The following is a 16,509-nucleotide window of genomic DNA, read 5'->3' on the forward strand; positions in this document are numbered from 1 at the left end:
AGAAACACAGTAAATACATTTTCTGTTCTTACATTTTGGCTTGCAGATGTTAAAGAGCGCCAAATGATTTTATTTTGTTGGCAAATACAGACAACATTTGGATATAGTTGTAACTGGCAGCTTTAAGGTTTATTTCAAAAAGTTGAAATTAAATTAGACTTCTAACTCATTAGCCTTCTGCATTATCAATATTACTAATTTTGCTCTCCAGCATATCAGTCATCACAGTGCTTGGGAAAAAGGTTATGTAATGGAAACCACTCTGCTCTTGGCAGGGTGGAAACACGTTGCCACTATCAATGCTGAGTGTTTTTGATAGTATAATGTGTTAATGTAAAATGCATAACCTAAAGACATAAAAAAATTATTTAAAGAAAAAGAAAGGTGGTGTTTTGAATATAGCAGACATAGAAACTATTCAGAAGTAAACTTAACTCCAGGAAACTCCTGACAAGCAGTCTAGTGTCTGCAAGATCATCCTCCTGCAAAGCTACAGACAGGAACTGTGTGTTGTCAGCAGTACTGAGTGGGTTCAGCCCCAGAGATAGTATTAGGGAGACTGTGCAGCCTGTCAGGGCCCATCTCCTGGTGGCAGTCCTGCCCTTGCTACTGCATTTGAGGGTTTCTCAGGCTACCATGCACCAGCCAGAGGTGGGAATTTTATCTCCAGTGACTACGCCTTATTCTCTTTTGTCTCTCCTCATGCCAAAGAAAAGATCACCACAATTTCTGGCAATTGTCTTTTTTTTTGTAAAATCTTAGAGGAATGTTTGGCTTTTTTTCTTGGCGGCCCTGGGGAGATCATGCTTTTTAGCGCCACTTGCAGTTCTTGAATCATTTACCTTGCCTGAATATTTGTCTGTATGCATAACATTTCTAGTGAAGCAGAGGTATAAAACTGTCTTATTACAGACCATAACCACAATATACCAAAATATTTACATCATTATATTTTACTTGAAATAAAATCCTGATCTTTAATTACAAATATATATTTTTTGATATATTCTTTGATTATTAAAATGCCTGTAAAATGCTCTGAAAGGAAAGTAGAGGTTGAAATTAAAGTGAAAACAATCACAGTTAAAATTCCTTGATGTTTCCAGTTACCTTTAGTGACATTTGGAGGATTTTCTCTGCTGTCACAGTTACAAATTTTGCATTCTTATTAACTATTCCAAGTCCTACAAACTTTTTCTTTGTTACGTGAAGTTACATTTGATTTCTCTAGTTAGCAATCTGTTGCTCATCACTCTCCCTCAATAATCTTCATATTAGTGAAAAGATATTTTTCTGGGCTGAACCACACATTTTTAATGTGTTTTCTTGTACTGATTTGACAGGAGGTAAAGGATTCATGTTCACCGTCTCTGACATTCAGGCCGGAGTTGTCCGCTACCATCATGATGACAGTGATTCTACCAAGGACTTTGTGGTATTTAGAATTTTTGATGGCTCCCAAAGTATTCGCCACAAGTTTCCAATAAATATCCTCCCTAAGGATGATAGCCCTCCGTTTCTGATCAGCAATGTGGTCATTGAAGTTCATGAGGGACAGACAATCCTGATTCAGCGCTCCATGCTTCATGCTTCGGACATGGATTCCAGTGATGACTACATACTATTCAATATTACCAAGCCATCACAAGCTGGAGAAGTCTTGAAGAAACCAGAACCAAACTTGATAGGTAATGAAGCACATCCATTCAAGTACACTTTTCTTTGTCCCCTCCTATTAAAAATACAGTAAATGTTCCAGTCAGGCACCTTATTTTGGCTCAGGACAAATAATGGCAAATTTGGACTTATTTCACTGTAGTGTAAAACCCCACCACTAATTAATGTTGATCTCTGCACTAGCATAACTGTCCCTGTGTACACAATTTATCCTGTAATGTTTCAATTTTGAGTCAATTTTCCTGCAGTTCTTTACTCTGGAAAAAGTATTGGGCTAATCAGGGGTTAGTTTACATGCAAGGATCTGTGACAAACTCAGAGATAAGACATGATCCTAATTATGCTAAATGATGAGAAAAATCTTCTTCCATGCAAAAAGCTAGAAATTCCTGTGCTAGGCTGTAGAAGCTGCTCGTCCTGCAAATTCTCTACTGACTTTTGAACAGGGCTTTCATCCTCTTTGCTTCATTTTTTTGAATGATCTTTAAGTGACACAGAAAAGAAGTTGATGGTGATCTTCAGAGAATGTGGAAGGCAATGAGAGAACATTTCAAAGGACTTTCTCCAGTTAGGGTGAAAAAGAGGACATTATACCTCCCCAGTTACTTGGCCAGCTAATGCATAACTTTAATGTAGTATTAAAATCATGTAGTGTTCAATAGAAGATGACTTCTTCATTTCAACAGGGTATTCTGTCAAGAGTTTTCTTCAGAAGGATCTATTCAATGGAATGATTTATTATCATCATTTGGGAGGAGAAGTATTTGAAGATTCCCTTGAGTTTGTGCTATGTGATAGCCATGACCCTCCAAATCTCTCAGAGCTACAGGTATGGAATGAAAGCATCTTTGCATCTCCTGAATATTTTTCTTCAAATGGCTGATATCTTTACAAGTTCTGACTGGCTTTCAAATAAAATTGGTATAGATTTTTTCTGATAACAGTGATTACCACAAACTGTGTTCTTCAGGGCTATTTCTTGTTCTTGCTCTCAGTGGGGTAATTCTCTCCCTGAATAGAGTCAAGTTCATAGAAAAGACTTCTTCCTATACTATAAAACAAAATGTTGAAAACAAATCCTATTTGGGGACAGTACAAACAAATTAAACAACCCTCCTGAAGTAATCTGAGAATAGACTAATTTTTTCACGCAAGAGCCCAACATACTGAATTGAAATTTGCATTTAAGTTAAAGGGAAACCTCTAAGATTCAAAAGCTTTGCTTTTAACTGTTATATACCTCCATTAATCATGTGCTGATGATATGGCATGACTGCCACATCCTGTATCTCACAGTCCAGTGATCCACCTCTATGTGCTCCTTGGTAAACAGCTAATTGGAACACTCTCTTACTGAGAGCAATGGCTGATGATTCTACTGTCTCCCCATTTGCAGGTGATGATGGTTCACATTATCCCTGTGGATGATCAGCTACCCAGAGAAGCTGCAGGAGTGACCCGTCACCTGGTTGTTAAGGAGACTGAGATTTCTTACCTAACTAAGAAACATCTCCACTTCATAGATGTGGAAGAGCAAGACCGGGAGCTCACATACACCATAACAACTTCCCCATTTTTCTCTTGCACCTATGGGTAGGTGCAACCTGACACACCTTTCACATGGGACAGGGGAATAACCCATATAAGAGCAGCAGCCTCAGTGGCAGGCAGTAACAAACTTGTGGCTCAAGTTCTTCCTCTGTTTGTTGAAAGTGCAGGTGACAATAGTTGGATGCAGCTCTCCTGTTGATGATTAAGGGTAAGCTAGAGCCTGAAGCAATAGAGTAATACACATAGTAATAAAAAATAGGTAATTCATAACTGAGCAAGAAATAAGAAGTAAGTCTTGTGAAATATTTTCTTTCCTTTTGCTTGATATGAATTTTACACTGACTTTTGGGATCCTGTACAGCCTCAAGCACAAGTCACAACACCTCTTCTAACTGTTAGAATGGGGCTGACCTGTGCCTGCCTTAGACTGAGACCAGGAGGTGCTGCAGCTTTTTTAAGAATATGTATCAGACACTCCCGATTTTGGACTAGGAAGATGTGGAGCAGGAAACAAGCAAAACACGCTGTGGGAGCAAGGGAAGTATGGAACGAATGGGTGCAACAGCAGTTTATATCACTGGTGCTGTAATCTCATTAGAACATCAGAAACAATTTGCTAAACAATAAGTTTTAAACACAGAAATGGCATGCTTTAAACTCAAGATTAACGCTTTCAATTTTGACCTCAAGCAGCAAAGGATCATTATGTAGCTGGGGGAGAAGGATGTTTTCCTCATCAGTCAAATAGCCACATGGTTGTCCAGTTTTCTGGTTAGTGCTGTTGGAAAGCTGGGTTGCTGGAAACGGGTTAATTTCAGAGTTTATAAGATGCGTGAAACTAGAAATAATTAATTTTTCCACTTAAATATAAATGCAGGTGTGCAAGTAATAATAATACTGTGATGGACTACACTTGCAGGTGGTGTAAATAGTATCTGGGGTGTGTAGAGACACACTTGCAGTAATTCCAGACCTTGCTTATGAGGTGATTTTTCATGATCATCCTGAAAAGTAATTATTTTCATCAGTTTTTTGTGGTAATATTAAAATGGATAACAAGGATGGAAGAAAGGAAAAGGCTTTTCCTTTCAATCCAGTTGGAATTGCGAAGCTAATTTGAAAGGCAAGATTGAGTTACATGGCTATTTTTCTTGCTCTTTGGGATTGCTAGCTAAAATGTGACACATATTTTTGTGCAGCTACTTAGATGCTGGGAAGCTGTTTATGGTGGACACCATCCCCAAACTGGTCAAAGATCCTACTGCTCTTGCACTGCGGTCATTTACTCAGGTTTGTTGTGTTACCTGATACCATAATGAGTTCTAAACAATTTTCAAATGTTACATGTGTACATTTGACAGGAAAACAAGAGGTGAAAACTGAGGAGCAGTACTATCACAATCTCTGCTTAAGAAGCTCAAAATTCTGCTGATCCAATACTAGATTTTAAAACAAATTTCTATTATGTTTCAGTTTTGCAATATGTAAACACAAATGTCTTAAAACCGGTAGGGGCTACAGTTGCTTGAGATGGCTGATTTTGGCTCCACATGATGAAAGAGGAATGAAAAAGTATGCAAAATGTGGAAATGAGATCTTGAACAGCTTCTTGCTTCACCTCAGTGGCTTCACCAGTAGATACCAGTAGTACAGGGCAGAACAGGCTGGAACAGACTTTTTCAGGATTTTGTAATTCAATTTTCGTGCTTTCGTAGTTTGACAAATAAGTATTGCTGAAGTGTGCTGTTTTATATCCTGCTGTATGGTTAAAGTGGCATAATGATCATTGCAGAACCATAATGAGAGCTCTGACCCTAAAGACCCTAAACCGTGCGCCTAATGTGGGTATCTGGACACAAGATTTTGATGCTCCTATCACTGTCCTCACCATGAAACACAGGGCATGCATTTATTATTCATACTAATGAGGGCAAATTCAGCTGCTATGGGAGATGTTAGCTTTCATGAATTTTTAATTTTAAAGTCACAGTTAGAAAAGGTCCTTGGACCAGCATTTTGAAAGGGATCCATAAAGAAGCTCAGGCCATCACCTCTGCTATCACTTCTAAATCATATCTATATTTTTTGCTACATGTTTGAGTACTTGAACCTGTACTCACCTAATTTTTATCTAAAGATGCCTTTAGTCAAGGTATGGCTAGAAGCTAAAGTGTACATGCAAAATCTCTAAAATTTATTTTGATGGCTGGATGACACCTAAACAGGGGATGATAAAGATCCCTAATGTCATGGATTATGAATACCCCCATCATCTCCTCTTACATGCACCCTTCTTCTCTTTTTGTAGCATGCTGTGAACTATATGAAAGTTGCTTACATGCCACCCTTGCAGGACATCGGACCCGAACCTCAGCAAGTCCAGTTTATTTTTTCTGTCAGTAACCAGCATGGAGGCACTTTGTATGGGATCTGCTTCAATATTACAATTCTTCCTGTGGACAATCAAGCCCCAGAGGTAGGGTGGTGGGTAGAGTAGGAAAGTGAGAGGGAAGGACTTGGAAATTGCTTTGGGTAGAAACAAAATGCAGAGAAATGTTCTGATTCTACTGAGATAAAAATGAATTTTCCATGGGATCAGGGTTTCAAAGTCTTGCATACAGCTTGCATTGGGATAGAAGTACCTGGTGAGTACTTCTCTGGTGAAGTCTGGTGAGTCATTCTTTGTGCTAAGCTGAGGACTACCTTTTGCATCTATATATTGGTACAAAAACATATATGTTGCATCTTGGTTAGCAAAACTGCATCCCTACATTTTGTGTTGCTTATTGCCTAAGGAGATCAGAAGCCTCCAGAAATGGGATGAGAACTAGCATGCACATATTATAGCCCACTGTTGGTAATTTCATTAGCTTTTCCTAACACAGCAGAAAAGAGATATTCTTTGGCATATTTTTTTAATGTGTCACACATCCTTATAGAGGTGCAGCAGCACAAGAAAGCTCACCCTTTCTCCTCCCTGCAGGTTTTTACAACCCATTTGAGAGTGCGAGAGGGCGGCATGAGCCCTGTTACAGAGGGACACATTCTCATCTCTGATTCAGACACGAAACGAGAGCATCTCTTCCTGCTCCTGCAGAAGCAGCCGCAGCATGGGGTAGTGGAGCTGGATAACATTCCCATGAATGGAGGTGACAGGCTTTCCTGCGAGGACCTGCATACCCTGGCAGTCAGGTTAGAAGAGTGGCGGCTGTCTTCTTTGGTAGCTGAGGCTCTCAGTTGAATGAGCTAAAGCCTGAAGTGGTGCAGGGCTCACCATAGCAATGTTCACCATAGCTCTGGCAGAGCTGCTCCAGGACAAGATTGCTGGCTGAATCTTGGGACTGCAATGTCACCATGAAATGAGCCGTTGAGTTGCCAGGAAATGGGAGTGAGCATGCCTGCTGAAAATAGATTTCTCTGTAAAAGTGCTGCTCCATACAGGTGAGGAGACAAATTCTGTATTCAGCCATGCAGTTCCTGTGAAGAAGACAATGGTGCCAGCTTTTTCCTTTCAAAAAAAGTTTGTTTATTAAGCTCCGTTCATTTACAAGAAAACTTTTGTTAACATTAATTAATGAAGAGAAGAAAATTTTGCTTCTTTATTAGTGGCAAGAACAAGACACATCACATGCATGCAGAATTAGAGCTCCCTGGCTCTATTTCCGTCTGTTAGAAAGTAGGCACTTACCACCATGTTTAGTAAACACCTCACAAGCAGCCAGGACATAGATGACAAATTCTTAGGGAAACCTTTTCCTGACTGATGAATGGTTCACTTTGGGAGTTTTCTTCTTGTAAGAGACCCCAAAAACACTTTGGAGAAACTCTGATTCAGAATCAGCAGCGTTAGGTGTACACCCTTACACAGGGAGCAGCTTTTTATACTGGGAGGGATATCACATTGTAAGGCATGACCAGAAAGCATGGATTCTTTTTACCTGTGAAAAATTTGTGCAGCTGTGTAATCTTTTTTCCACAGATATCGTCATGATGGCTCTGAGACTCTCACTGACGATGTTTTCTTTGCAGCCACAGATGGCATCCATTTTGTAGAGTTCATCCTGCAGGTCAAGGTCAGTGTGTTGCATATTTCTGAGAGCAATTGTCTGTGTGGAGGCAAATGGTTCAAAGTTTGACTTATGAAAGTCCTTGCATTACCTTGGAAACTGGAAGATAATGGATATATTAGGCTTCCATTTCAACCCTAGTTTTCTGGTTCATGTGGCTAATTTAAGAGGAGATTTGACTTGCACTTTGTACTAAACTATAATTATCTAGTTTGGTTTACTAATGCCTTTTATTCTTAATTCAACTGGTTCCTTTTTACTTGTAGAGAAATCTCAGTGTATTCTGACAGTGGCATCAAACTGTTAGCTTGAGCTGCAAGGCAGTGTACTGAAACAACTGGCTTCAACTGAAATGAAGAGTAAAAAAAGCTTAAACTATTTTTCTGATTAGGTGTTGCCTGTGAATGATGAGATACCTGTTATGCAAACAGGCCTTGTTCCCGTGCTCCACTGCCTGGAGGGTGAAGAAGTGGTCCTCTCCTCAGAGTACATTTATGCCACAGATGTGGACAGCGATGACATGGAACTGATGTTCATGCTGGCCCACCAGCCCTACCACGGGGTGGTGAGGAAAGCTGGCATTGCCGTGGATCGTTTCTTCCAAGCTGATGTCATTGCTGGTTTAGTCACATACAAGCACACTAGTAAGTGAGCAAATGACAGAATTAGAATGAAAGGTGGTCAGACCAGTATTAGTAAAAAAAATCTTACCCTGAATCAATGGCTTTGCAGAATTCCAGCAGGAGCTTCTTAGAAACCATGTGTTGTGACTAGGGAAAAAAATAAACTGGCTTTAAAAAAGAGTTGTCTGATAGACAACTACAAAATGTTTTAATGTGTTCTCCAAATCCCTGCTTGAACTGAAAACTATATTTGAACAAGTATATGGAAGCACCATAATCCAGGAGGAGCTCTTTCACTGTTGCTGATAAAATATCTTGGGCTTTTTTGGCAAAATTATTATTAAGTACAAACTAGAGTATTTTCATTTGTTTTGTGACAGTAAAAAAACCCTATTTTTACTTCTTGCTTGCCTCTCCAGTCTAGAAGGCTATCTACTTTGGACAGCTCATAGCCTTTCCATACCACAAGATAAAGGAAGTTCTGACTTTCCTAGTGAGAAAAGAAATGTTTAAAAGGCTTTATTTTGTGGTTTTATTGTTAGCACCTTTTAAAAAAAACAAATTACTGGGAGAAATCAAGGGTTGGTTAACTCTCTTTCCTACTTATTATCTTTTCATTGGGATAAAAGAGGTTCTCTTCTATATCTCTGAATAACAGCTTTAGTGGCTTTTTCCTCTCTAAACATTCTGGTTTTCTGTTTAATTATTCTGTAATTCTGTGTTAGCATGGAGAATAGATGTGACATTTTCAAGCTTGGCACTGTCTAAAATGAACAGCTGGTGTTTGAAAAGGAAGTACTTAATTGTGACCACAAACAACAAATTTTTCTTCAGTGTTCTAAAGATACCACAAACTGTATTTCAATGACAATATTTTGCAGGGGCAATGAAGTTTTATTTCAAGGGTGTACCACTTGTGGTTTTCATCTCCAAATTTCTAACATTAAATGTGCTGTCAGTAGGTATCACAAGAGAAGTCTGGGAGTCACTTTCCTTTCCAGGCTCCTTATTAATGGTATCTTGCAGCAATGCAAGACAGCTCCCAGAAGTGCTGACAGCTGGAATACTCTGAGCCCACAGATGCTTCTTGCAAGGGGTGGCAGTTCCCCATCCTGTATTAGCCCACATTTTAAATGTGATTGCATATAGGCGTAATATGCAGCACCGTAATAAAGTACAGCAATGAAGTACAGCCCCTGTTATAGTCCATTTTGTAAGGATAAGAAGCATATAGGAATACATGCATTACTTGCTGTATTAAAAAGTTTTCTTTTGAAAGAGCATGGATATTACCATTTGTCATAGAGGGACACAGATATAAAATAAATATTTTCCTACGTTCCTTAAGAAGGAGTGCAGAAAAAACACTTTTCCCCACAATGTAAAATTTTGTACATACATTAGTTCACAAAGAACAGATCTTGAGGACTATTAGCTGTTTTATTGCAATGTAACATAATATCATAATATTACAATTATAACATTATAATTATTATAATAATACTAAGACTCTTTTTACACCCTCTTATTATATCATAGAAGTGAGCTGGTTAAAATTAATTATAAACAAACCAAATCTCTAACCAAGCAGCATCCCACCAGTCAGAATTCCAGTAATTTTACTGCTGCTTTCTTTTTCTTCTGACTTGATATAGAAGATTGTCCTTGCAGGATAAAAATTAGTCTTCATCAAATTTTGGTAAATAATTTCTTCTAAATATTTTTTCCCAGGTGGTGAGATTGGCCTGACTCCTTGCATTGAGACCTTAACCTTGATTGTCTCTGATGGTGAGGCTGGCCTAGATGTGAAAGACTGCTGCTATGAGGGATCTCCTTCTCCTTCAGTTTCACGTGATGACCCATTTCCTGTCTATGACCTTAACATCACTATACTTCCAGTGGACAACCAGCCTCCATCAATTGTAACCGGTGAAAGTTTCCTCTCACTATAGCAGTACAAAATGGGCTACCTAGTACTGTAATGGCTAAAGACTCAGAGTGGCTTTTTTTGTTATTTGATTTTTAGCATTAGAAATAGTTAGTTGAGATCGATCAGCATACCAAAGTTTTGTATCAGAATTTTCGTCAATTTTATTTTCATTTGCTTGTGCAATGCAAAGACCCAATCCAGCTCCCAGTGCAAGTATGAGCTTGTTGCTCTTCAGCTGCATGTTTAAAGCATGCAGTTAGAGATGAGAGTGCTCAGATCTGCTCCCCACCATGTCTACATGCTGATTGCTGCATAGGTAAGCTGTGTCTAGGTAAAAGTGATCTATACCTTGTCCCTGAACTGAACTCATGGTCCAACAGGCATCAGGTTTATACAGGGCAAAAGCATAAACATAGATATTTGTTTACATTTGTGTGTAGAGCATAAATCAGAAATTTGGGCCTTACATGAAGGGACAGAATCATTATATTTAATTATTTTAGCAAATAAAGATAAAACCTATACATTAATAGATGTGAAGCCACATTTTCACAGATGTGAAGCCACATTTTCTTCAGAATCTAATAAATTTGGTTAAAATGGAAATAGCATTCATAATGTACAGGTAGTCCAACTGCAGCCCATTATGTCTCATTTCCATCAATTTCCTGGGCTTTTTAGCATGGTCTGTGGTATACATATTAAAAGAATGTTTTCTATATGCTTGTGTCTTTCAATGTAATTTGTTTGTAGGCATCAGGAATATGTTATGTATCTCAGAGAATATTTAAGCATGTGTATGAGTAGTTTCGTAATTTGCAGGCACTCACACAAGTAATGTTCTGGAAATGAAGCATTGTCCCAGCAGGGAAATTAAGCAGTGATGCATAAAAAATTGTTCATTATGAGCAATTCTTAACAGCTCTCATGTAATTTATGCTCTGACAAACAGAGGTAACAACTGTTTTTGAGCAGTATATAAACCTTAGCTAATAACTTAACCAGTAAAATAATTTCATGATCCCCTTCTTCTCTACTCCTGTGATGGCAAAAGCAGAGATGTTGGTGAAAGTAGAGAAGAAACATTAAAACAAAACCCCTCAGTAATTCAGTATTTATTGTATTTCCTCTCTTCATTATTATTTCCATTCTTCTTATTAACAAAAACAACAGTAAAATCTGCTCATGACCAATAATGCTTAACATGTTTTTTGTGCACAGGTGCAAGCTTTGTGGTGGAGGAGGGCTCCTCAGCAGCCCTTACTACCAAACATTTGTTTGCCACTGACCCGGACACCACTGCAGATGACTTAGAGTTTGTGCTGGTTTCTCCTCCCCAGTTTGGTTTCATTGAAAACATACTGCCTTCTCCTGGGTTTGAGAAGAGCAACATTGGAATAAGCATAGGTAAGTCTTAACAATTTAGGATAATCAAGCAGATTAGATCTGGAGGGCTTGTGGAAAGTTCTGCAGTGGGCTCTGGTGGTGCAGCTGCAGGTGTGGCCATTAATTCAGGCTTATTAAGGAACGCAGGTGCTGACAAATAAAGAGCAGTGGGACTTTGTGGAGGAGTTCGAAGGGAGACTGGAGCAATGCAAATGTGAGGAACTGGCCCTTGAAGCAAACCAGACAATCCTTGTTTTATGCATCCAGCTGACATCTATTAGAAGTCACAATATGAGATATTAATCTGCTCTCCCTGCCTTCCTCTTCAGTCCCCCATGAAAGGCTCCAGTGGCCCTTCACCTACACATCTGTCAATTAAATGCAGTAGCCTGGGTCCCACATTAGTTTCCAAGGCAAAGTTACAAAGTGATAGAGCTGGTGTTTGACTTAGATGGTGACTTCCTTTGTCCACTTTCAAACTGTAAGGCAGTTTCACCCTCAGCAGAACAGATTGTGACATGCTTTGTAATGACACCAGCTTTTACCAGCATCTTCAGCTGGAAACCTGGAATCACTGAGTCTTTAAGTTCTCATTTTTGTGGTCTGTCAGTCAAAGTGTAATTAGAATAATATAATCACAGAATCGTTTAGCTTGGAAAAAGCATCAGGTCCAGCAATTAACCTAGCACTACCAAGGAATCTTGGACCTCAAATATTTTCCTATCTGTTATTTGATCTGGTTTTATGTGGGCTCAGTTTTGCAGTCTGAACTGAAAAGTGAGAAGCTTCAGAGTCTCACCTGAAGCAAATGCTGCATTTTTTTTTGGGGGGGGGGGGGAAGGGCTTGTGTCCTGCAGTAACAAGGGCAATATAACTCTTACAGTCAAAAAATGACAAAGAAATTAAAATATTCAAGTCATTTATTCTTTGAAAAAATACATAGTTTCAATTTTTAAAATGATGGATAAGACTAGAAGGCATGAAAGTATTGTGCTAACTCATTTTCTCTTTAAAATCTGTAGGTTCATTTCAGCTGAAGCACCTGAAAGCCATGAATATAAACTATGTTCAAGCCAGACATGTGCAAATGGAGCCAACAGAAGACAAATTTGTACTTTATGTCACTGATGGGCTGCATCGCTCAGCAGAGACTCCATTTTTTGTGTTAATCAGCCCAACCAATGATGAAGTTCCAGAATTCATAGCCAGGAATATTACCGTAAGGAAATAAGCAAAATGCCTGTAATAGAACTACTTTAACCAGAAACCACTCTTTAATATAAATAAGAACACTGTCCTGATACCTGTTCCTCTGCATACTTTCCTTTGTGTAATTCAGCCATCTTCAGGAAACAGGACAGCGAAATCCCATGTAAAGCTAAAAGACAGAACTTCAGTGGGATAAGAGCAGTGCATGGCTCATGGAAATTTGCATTTAAGTAAAAAGAAGGGATCAAATCTTTAAACAAATATGTGATCTAGAAAGCAGAGAGATCTTTAGTCTTCCTCTGCATTCCTAAGAGCTTTCTCATTTTTGATAGAGTATTTTTTAAAATTTCTGACATAGCTTCTCCCCTCTCTGTAGATTGTTTTTAACATAAATAACTCCATGACCACAGTGTAATCTTACTCTTACTGTAAAGTAAAAAGTGGATGTATAAATTTATATGTATCCACATTTTTAGATACTTTATATATCAAAAGGCTTTCTCCTTTATGCATTTCTGAGCAAAAGAAATTCGGCATTGATTTGGCATTGACTTAATTTGCTATTAATTTGGGCAAACATGAACTCCTTATCGCAACTTCTCTCTTCATCACTGTAACCACTTACTTCTTCTGTCTCTTAAACTGGTTGAAATCAGTAGCTGGTTAAAAAGCTACTGGGTAAGGAGTGGACAAATCAAGAGGTACACTTGTAAACAAAAATACTCATGAAACATGCTAGAATTCTATTACTTCTTTTTGTGTAAAAGAATCGGATGTTTTTTCTTTCACATTCAGGTTCAAGAAGGGGAGATGAAAGAGCTGGATCTGTCTGTTATCAATGCAGTTGATCTGGATGTGCCTCAAGACCCTCTGGTATTTAGGGTTGTGCAGAGACCCTCGTACGGGTTCCTTATTAATGGTGTTCATGGCAGTGATGTTCTACGTTATAAAGAGTTAATTAACCATGGTCATCACAGCCATGGGTTGCTTGTTCATGGCTTTTCCATGGAGCTACTGAGGAATGGTAGGTGCAGCATTCTTCTTACAATGGTCTTTCATTTTTTTGATGAGGCAAGTGGCACACCAAAGAAATCATCATTTTTTATTCACTTGCCTTATGTTTATTTTCAAGACAATTTTCAGAATGGAAGTTGTCCTATTTAATGCTATTCTTATCTATTGATTTTAGGAACTGTGTATAAAATCATCCTGAGAGACCTCTGTATCGAAAAGGGTAGTAATATGAGTAGGAAAATCATCTGTCCTGAAAAGAAATAAAGGGAATAATGTGACATAATGTAACATCATCAAATAGATTTGCAAATGTTTTGCAGCACCTAGAATAGAGAACAACAAGACTGATTTAAAAACACTTTAACTGATCATGGGGTTAAGTATTTCTTCAAACGATCACAAAATTGTAAAACATTTTAGGTTGCAAGGGGCCTTTATGGGTCAACTAGTCCACCTCCCCTGTCATGGGCAGGCACAACTTGCACTGGACCAAGTTGCCTAAAGTCACATTCAACCTGACCTTGAACGCTTGCAGTGTTCCACAACCACTCTGGACAAACTGTTCCAGTGTCTCACCACTCTCACTGTAAAACATTTTGTCCTTATGTCCAACCTAAACCTACTCCTGCCCCTTGTAATATCACTTCAGGCATTGGTAAAAAGTCTCTATCTCTCCTCTAAACCTTCTTTAGACACTGAAAGGCTGCAATATACCATATGTCTAGCAATAAACACACAAATTGGGACTCACAGTTTAGCATGAGCAGTGACCCTGCTTTAAAGCAGCAAGTCTGTTTCAAGTATACATAATGAAAAAGTGTATTTAACAGTGCAAGGAATATGGTGGATCCCTCCTGACTGTGGCTATTTAGTAAAACATGGAATCTAGTAGTATAAAGAGGAACATAAATTCAATACTGTCACTCAAATTTAAGTTCAGCCCTTAAAAATCCAAGAAAAGACTTATTTGTCTCTCTGCCTGTCTAATATGAACGTACAGAAATATCACGGGTCCACCCCAAATTCTTCTGCCTTCCCAAGTCTTGGTTTTGACTTTCTTTTTTGGCTTTTTCCTGTTATCCACAATGGTGAAAGAGCCATCTTTGGCCTAGAACTTCTGATTGTCCTTGGTCATAGATACAAGGCCAGCTATCCTTCCAAAGGCTTCTTCAAAGTCCCCTGGAAAAAAGCACAGGAAAGTATTGTCTGACAGTTTCATCCTCTCTATAGTTCCCATGAAAGTGATTTGGAATAAGGAGAGGAGAAAAAATGTACTTTTTTCAGATTGACAGAGATTCCTTTTTTGGAAAGTCACTCCTTACTTGGGTCAGGTTGGTGACCTTGAGTCAACAGTATGTTGCTAGATCACTGATCAGCAGAGGCTCCTCAAACTCATCTTCTGACAGCTAAGGCAAGTTTATAGTTGCCCTAGCATATAGGGAGGGGAGATGGAAGAAAGGTGATTGAAGCAGAGTGAAATGATGAGAGGGATTATGCTGGAGTCAGAATAATTTGTTTTTTCCATTTCTCTCACCCATTCTCCCTCTCTTTCTGTCTTATTTTTTCCCCCTTCCTGCCTCACATAGGAATGAAGCTGATGTACATGCATGACAACTCTGAAAATCTCACTGACAGTTTTAAAATTCAGCTATCAGATGGAAAACATAAAGTCTTCAGGACCATTTCAGTAAAGGTCATTCCAGTTAATGATGAGAAACCAGTGCTGAGCAAGTAAGTCACATGTTCCTGACAGTGGGATGTGTTTAGACAAAGTGATGGAAAAGAGAACAAAACACCAAATCATAGAATCATACCATTGTTAAGGTTGGAAAAGGCCTTTAAGATAATCAAATACAACCATCAGTCTAGCATCCCACTATGTTTACCATTAAACCATGTCTTTGGTGTCTGATGCAAAGAGGAAACCATAACAAGTGACAGATTATTGTGAGTTAAAATGTTTCTATATAGGTCTCTTTCTATCAGCCTGCTTGGCAAAAAAATTTTTACTGAAAGGAGAGCTTTAGTGTTGCTTAGTGTTGCTCTACATTAAGCAAATAGAGGAAAAATAAAAGTGTGTGGGGAAAAATTTTCGTTATTTCTTTCATAAGCTGCTTCAAGGTGTTTGCCAGCTGTTGTACCTCGGCTGAACACTGACCACCATGGTACTGATTTTCTCCTCCCTAAGACAAAGACCTGCCTAAAACACCTCTCTGAAAGCAGCTCTGGATTTTGGAATGAGAGAATCCACAAGGCTGAAGCAGGGGAAGGGCTTTTCAATTATAATACTCTTTTATATTCTAAAACACTTTTCTCTGGCATAATTCAACTGCTGAAAAAGTACACACTAACTTCCCTTGCCCTTCAAAGCTAGGAATCATAAATGAATTAGACATGATCAGAAATTGCCTGGCAGACCATTTATACACAGGCAGCTGGCTACAAGAGAGCCAAACCTCCTGGGCATTTTAAAAAGGAGCTCATCCCTTGGAATCTTCAACTGCTGACTTATCACAGAGCATCAGGACCTCTACACTTGTGACTGTTTTCCAGCCCCAGACCAACAGACAGGAAGCTAAGAGTCCAAAGGTTTTGTAGGTATAGCTCTGAAACTCTAAGGTTTGCATTTCAGACTCACAACCCCTTCAGACTGCCACTACGGAGGGAATTTCTGATCTATCAGGGTATTTGGCCTACTTTCAGATCAGAGTTATTATATTTTTTTTTACCAGGTAGAGCTTCCTGCAATAAAAAATGTCAGTTTCTTAGTTAAAAGATTTTCAAAGACCACATAATGCTAACATGAGAGAATATAAATTTTCAGTTAGAATAAAGAGTATAATTTATGTATGCATTTGTCATGTACAGATAATTACTGATAATTGCCTATTTGTTCCTCACATGCTATAGCTTGATCTGCCATTTTCCACCCCCTCTCTGTGAAGGAAGATGATGAAGTGCAAGAAGTCAAGTGTTTTTAGCTTTGACAGCTAGATCCAGAAACTGTGGCCTCTTTGTCTGGCAATATTAGGTCTCACCATTTGCCATTCCT

At 38.7% G+C, this 16,509-nt stretch overlaps 1 protein-coding gene across 1 annotated transcript in view; it reads left to right on the top strand.

Annotated features, from left to right (window-relative positions):
• The window catches only part of FREM1 (FRAS1 related extracellular matrix 1), a 56,599-nt gene that overhangs the window by 11,622 nt on the left and 28,468 nt on the right, over positions 1 to 16,509 (top strand). Inside the window, exons 8-20 of the mRNA XM_041416521.1 lie at positions 1,344 to 1,688; positions 2,364 to 2,506; positions 3,074 to 3,270; positions 4,428 to 4,518; positions 5,537 to 5,704; positions 6,212 to 6,420; positions 7,208 to 7,301; positions 7,687 to 7,939; positions 9,650 to 9,847; positions 11,070 to 11,255; positions 12,257 to 12,453; positions 13,239 to 13,467; positions 15,044 to 15,188. Coding sequence (XP_041272455.1) covers positions 1,344 to 1,688; positions 2,364 to 2,506; positions 3,074 to 3,270; positions 4,428 to 4,518; positions 5,537 to 5,704; positions 6,212 to 6,420; positions 7,208 to 7,301; positions 7,687 to 7,939; positions 9,650 to 9,847; positions 11,070 to 11,255; positions 12,257 to 12,453; positions 13,239 to 13,467; positions 15,044 to 15,188 — 2,455 coding nt within the window. The remainder of the gene's footprint in view (positions 1 to 1,343; positions 1,689 to 2,363; positions 2,507 to 3,073; positions 3,271 to 4,427; positions 4,519 to 5,536; positions 5,705 to 6,211; positions 6,421 to 7,207; positions 7,302 to 7,686; positions 7,940 to 9,649; positions 9,848 to 11,069; positions 11,256 to 12,256; positions 12,454 to 13,238; positions 13,468 to 15,043; positions 15,189 to 16,509) is intronic.

This window comes from Onychostruthus taczanowskii, unplaced genomic scaffold (genome assembly GCF_017590055.1).
Source record: "Onychostruthus taczanowskii isolate IOZ18803 unplaced genomic scaffold, ASM1759005v1 scaffold52, whole genome shotgun sequence".
Taxonomy (NCBI): Eukaryota; Metazoa; Chordata; class Aves; order Passeriformes; family Passeridae; genus Onychostruthus; species Onychostruthus taczanowskii.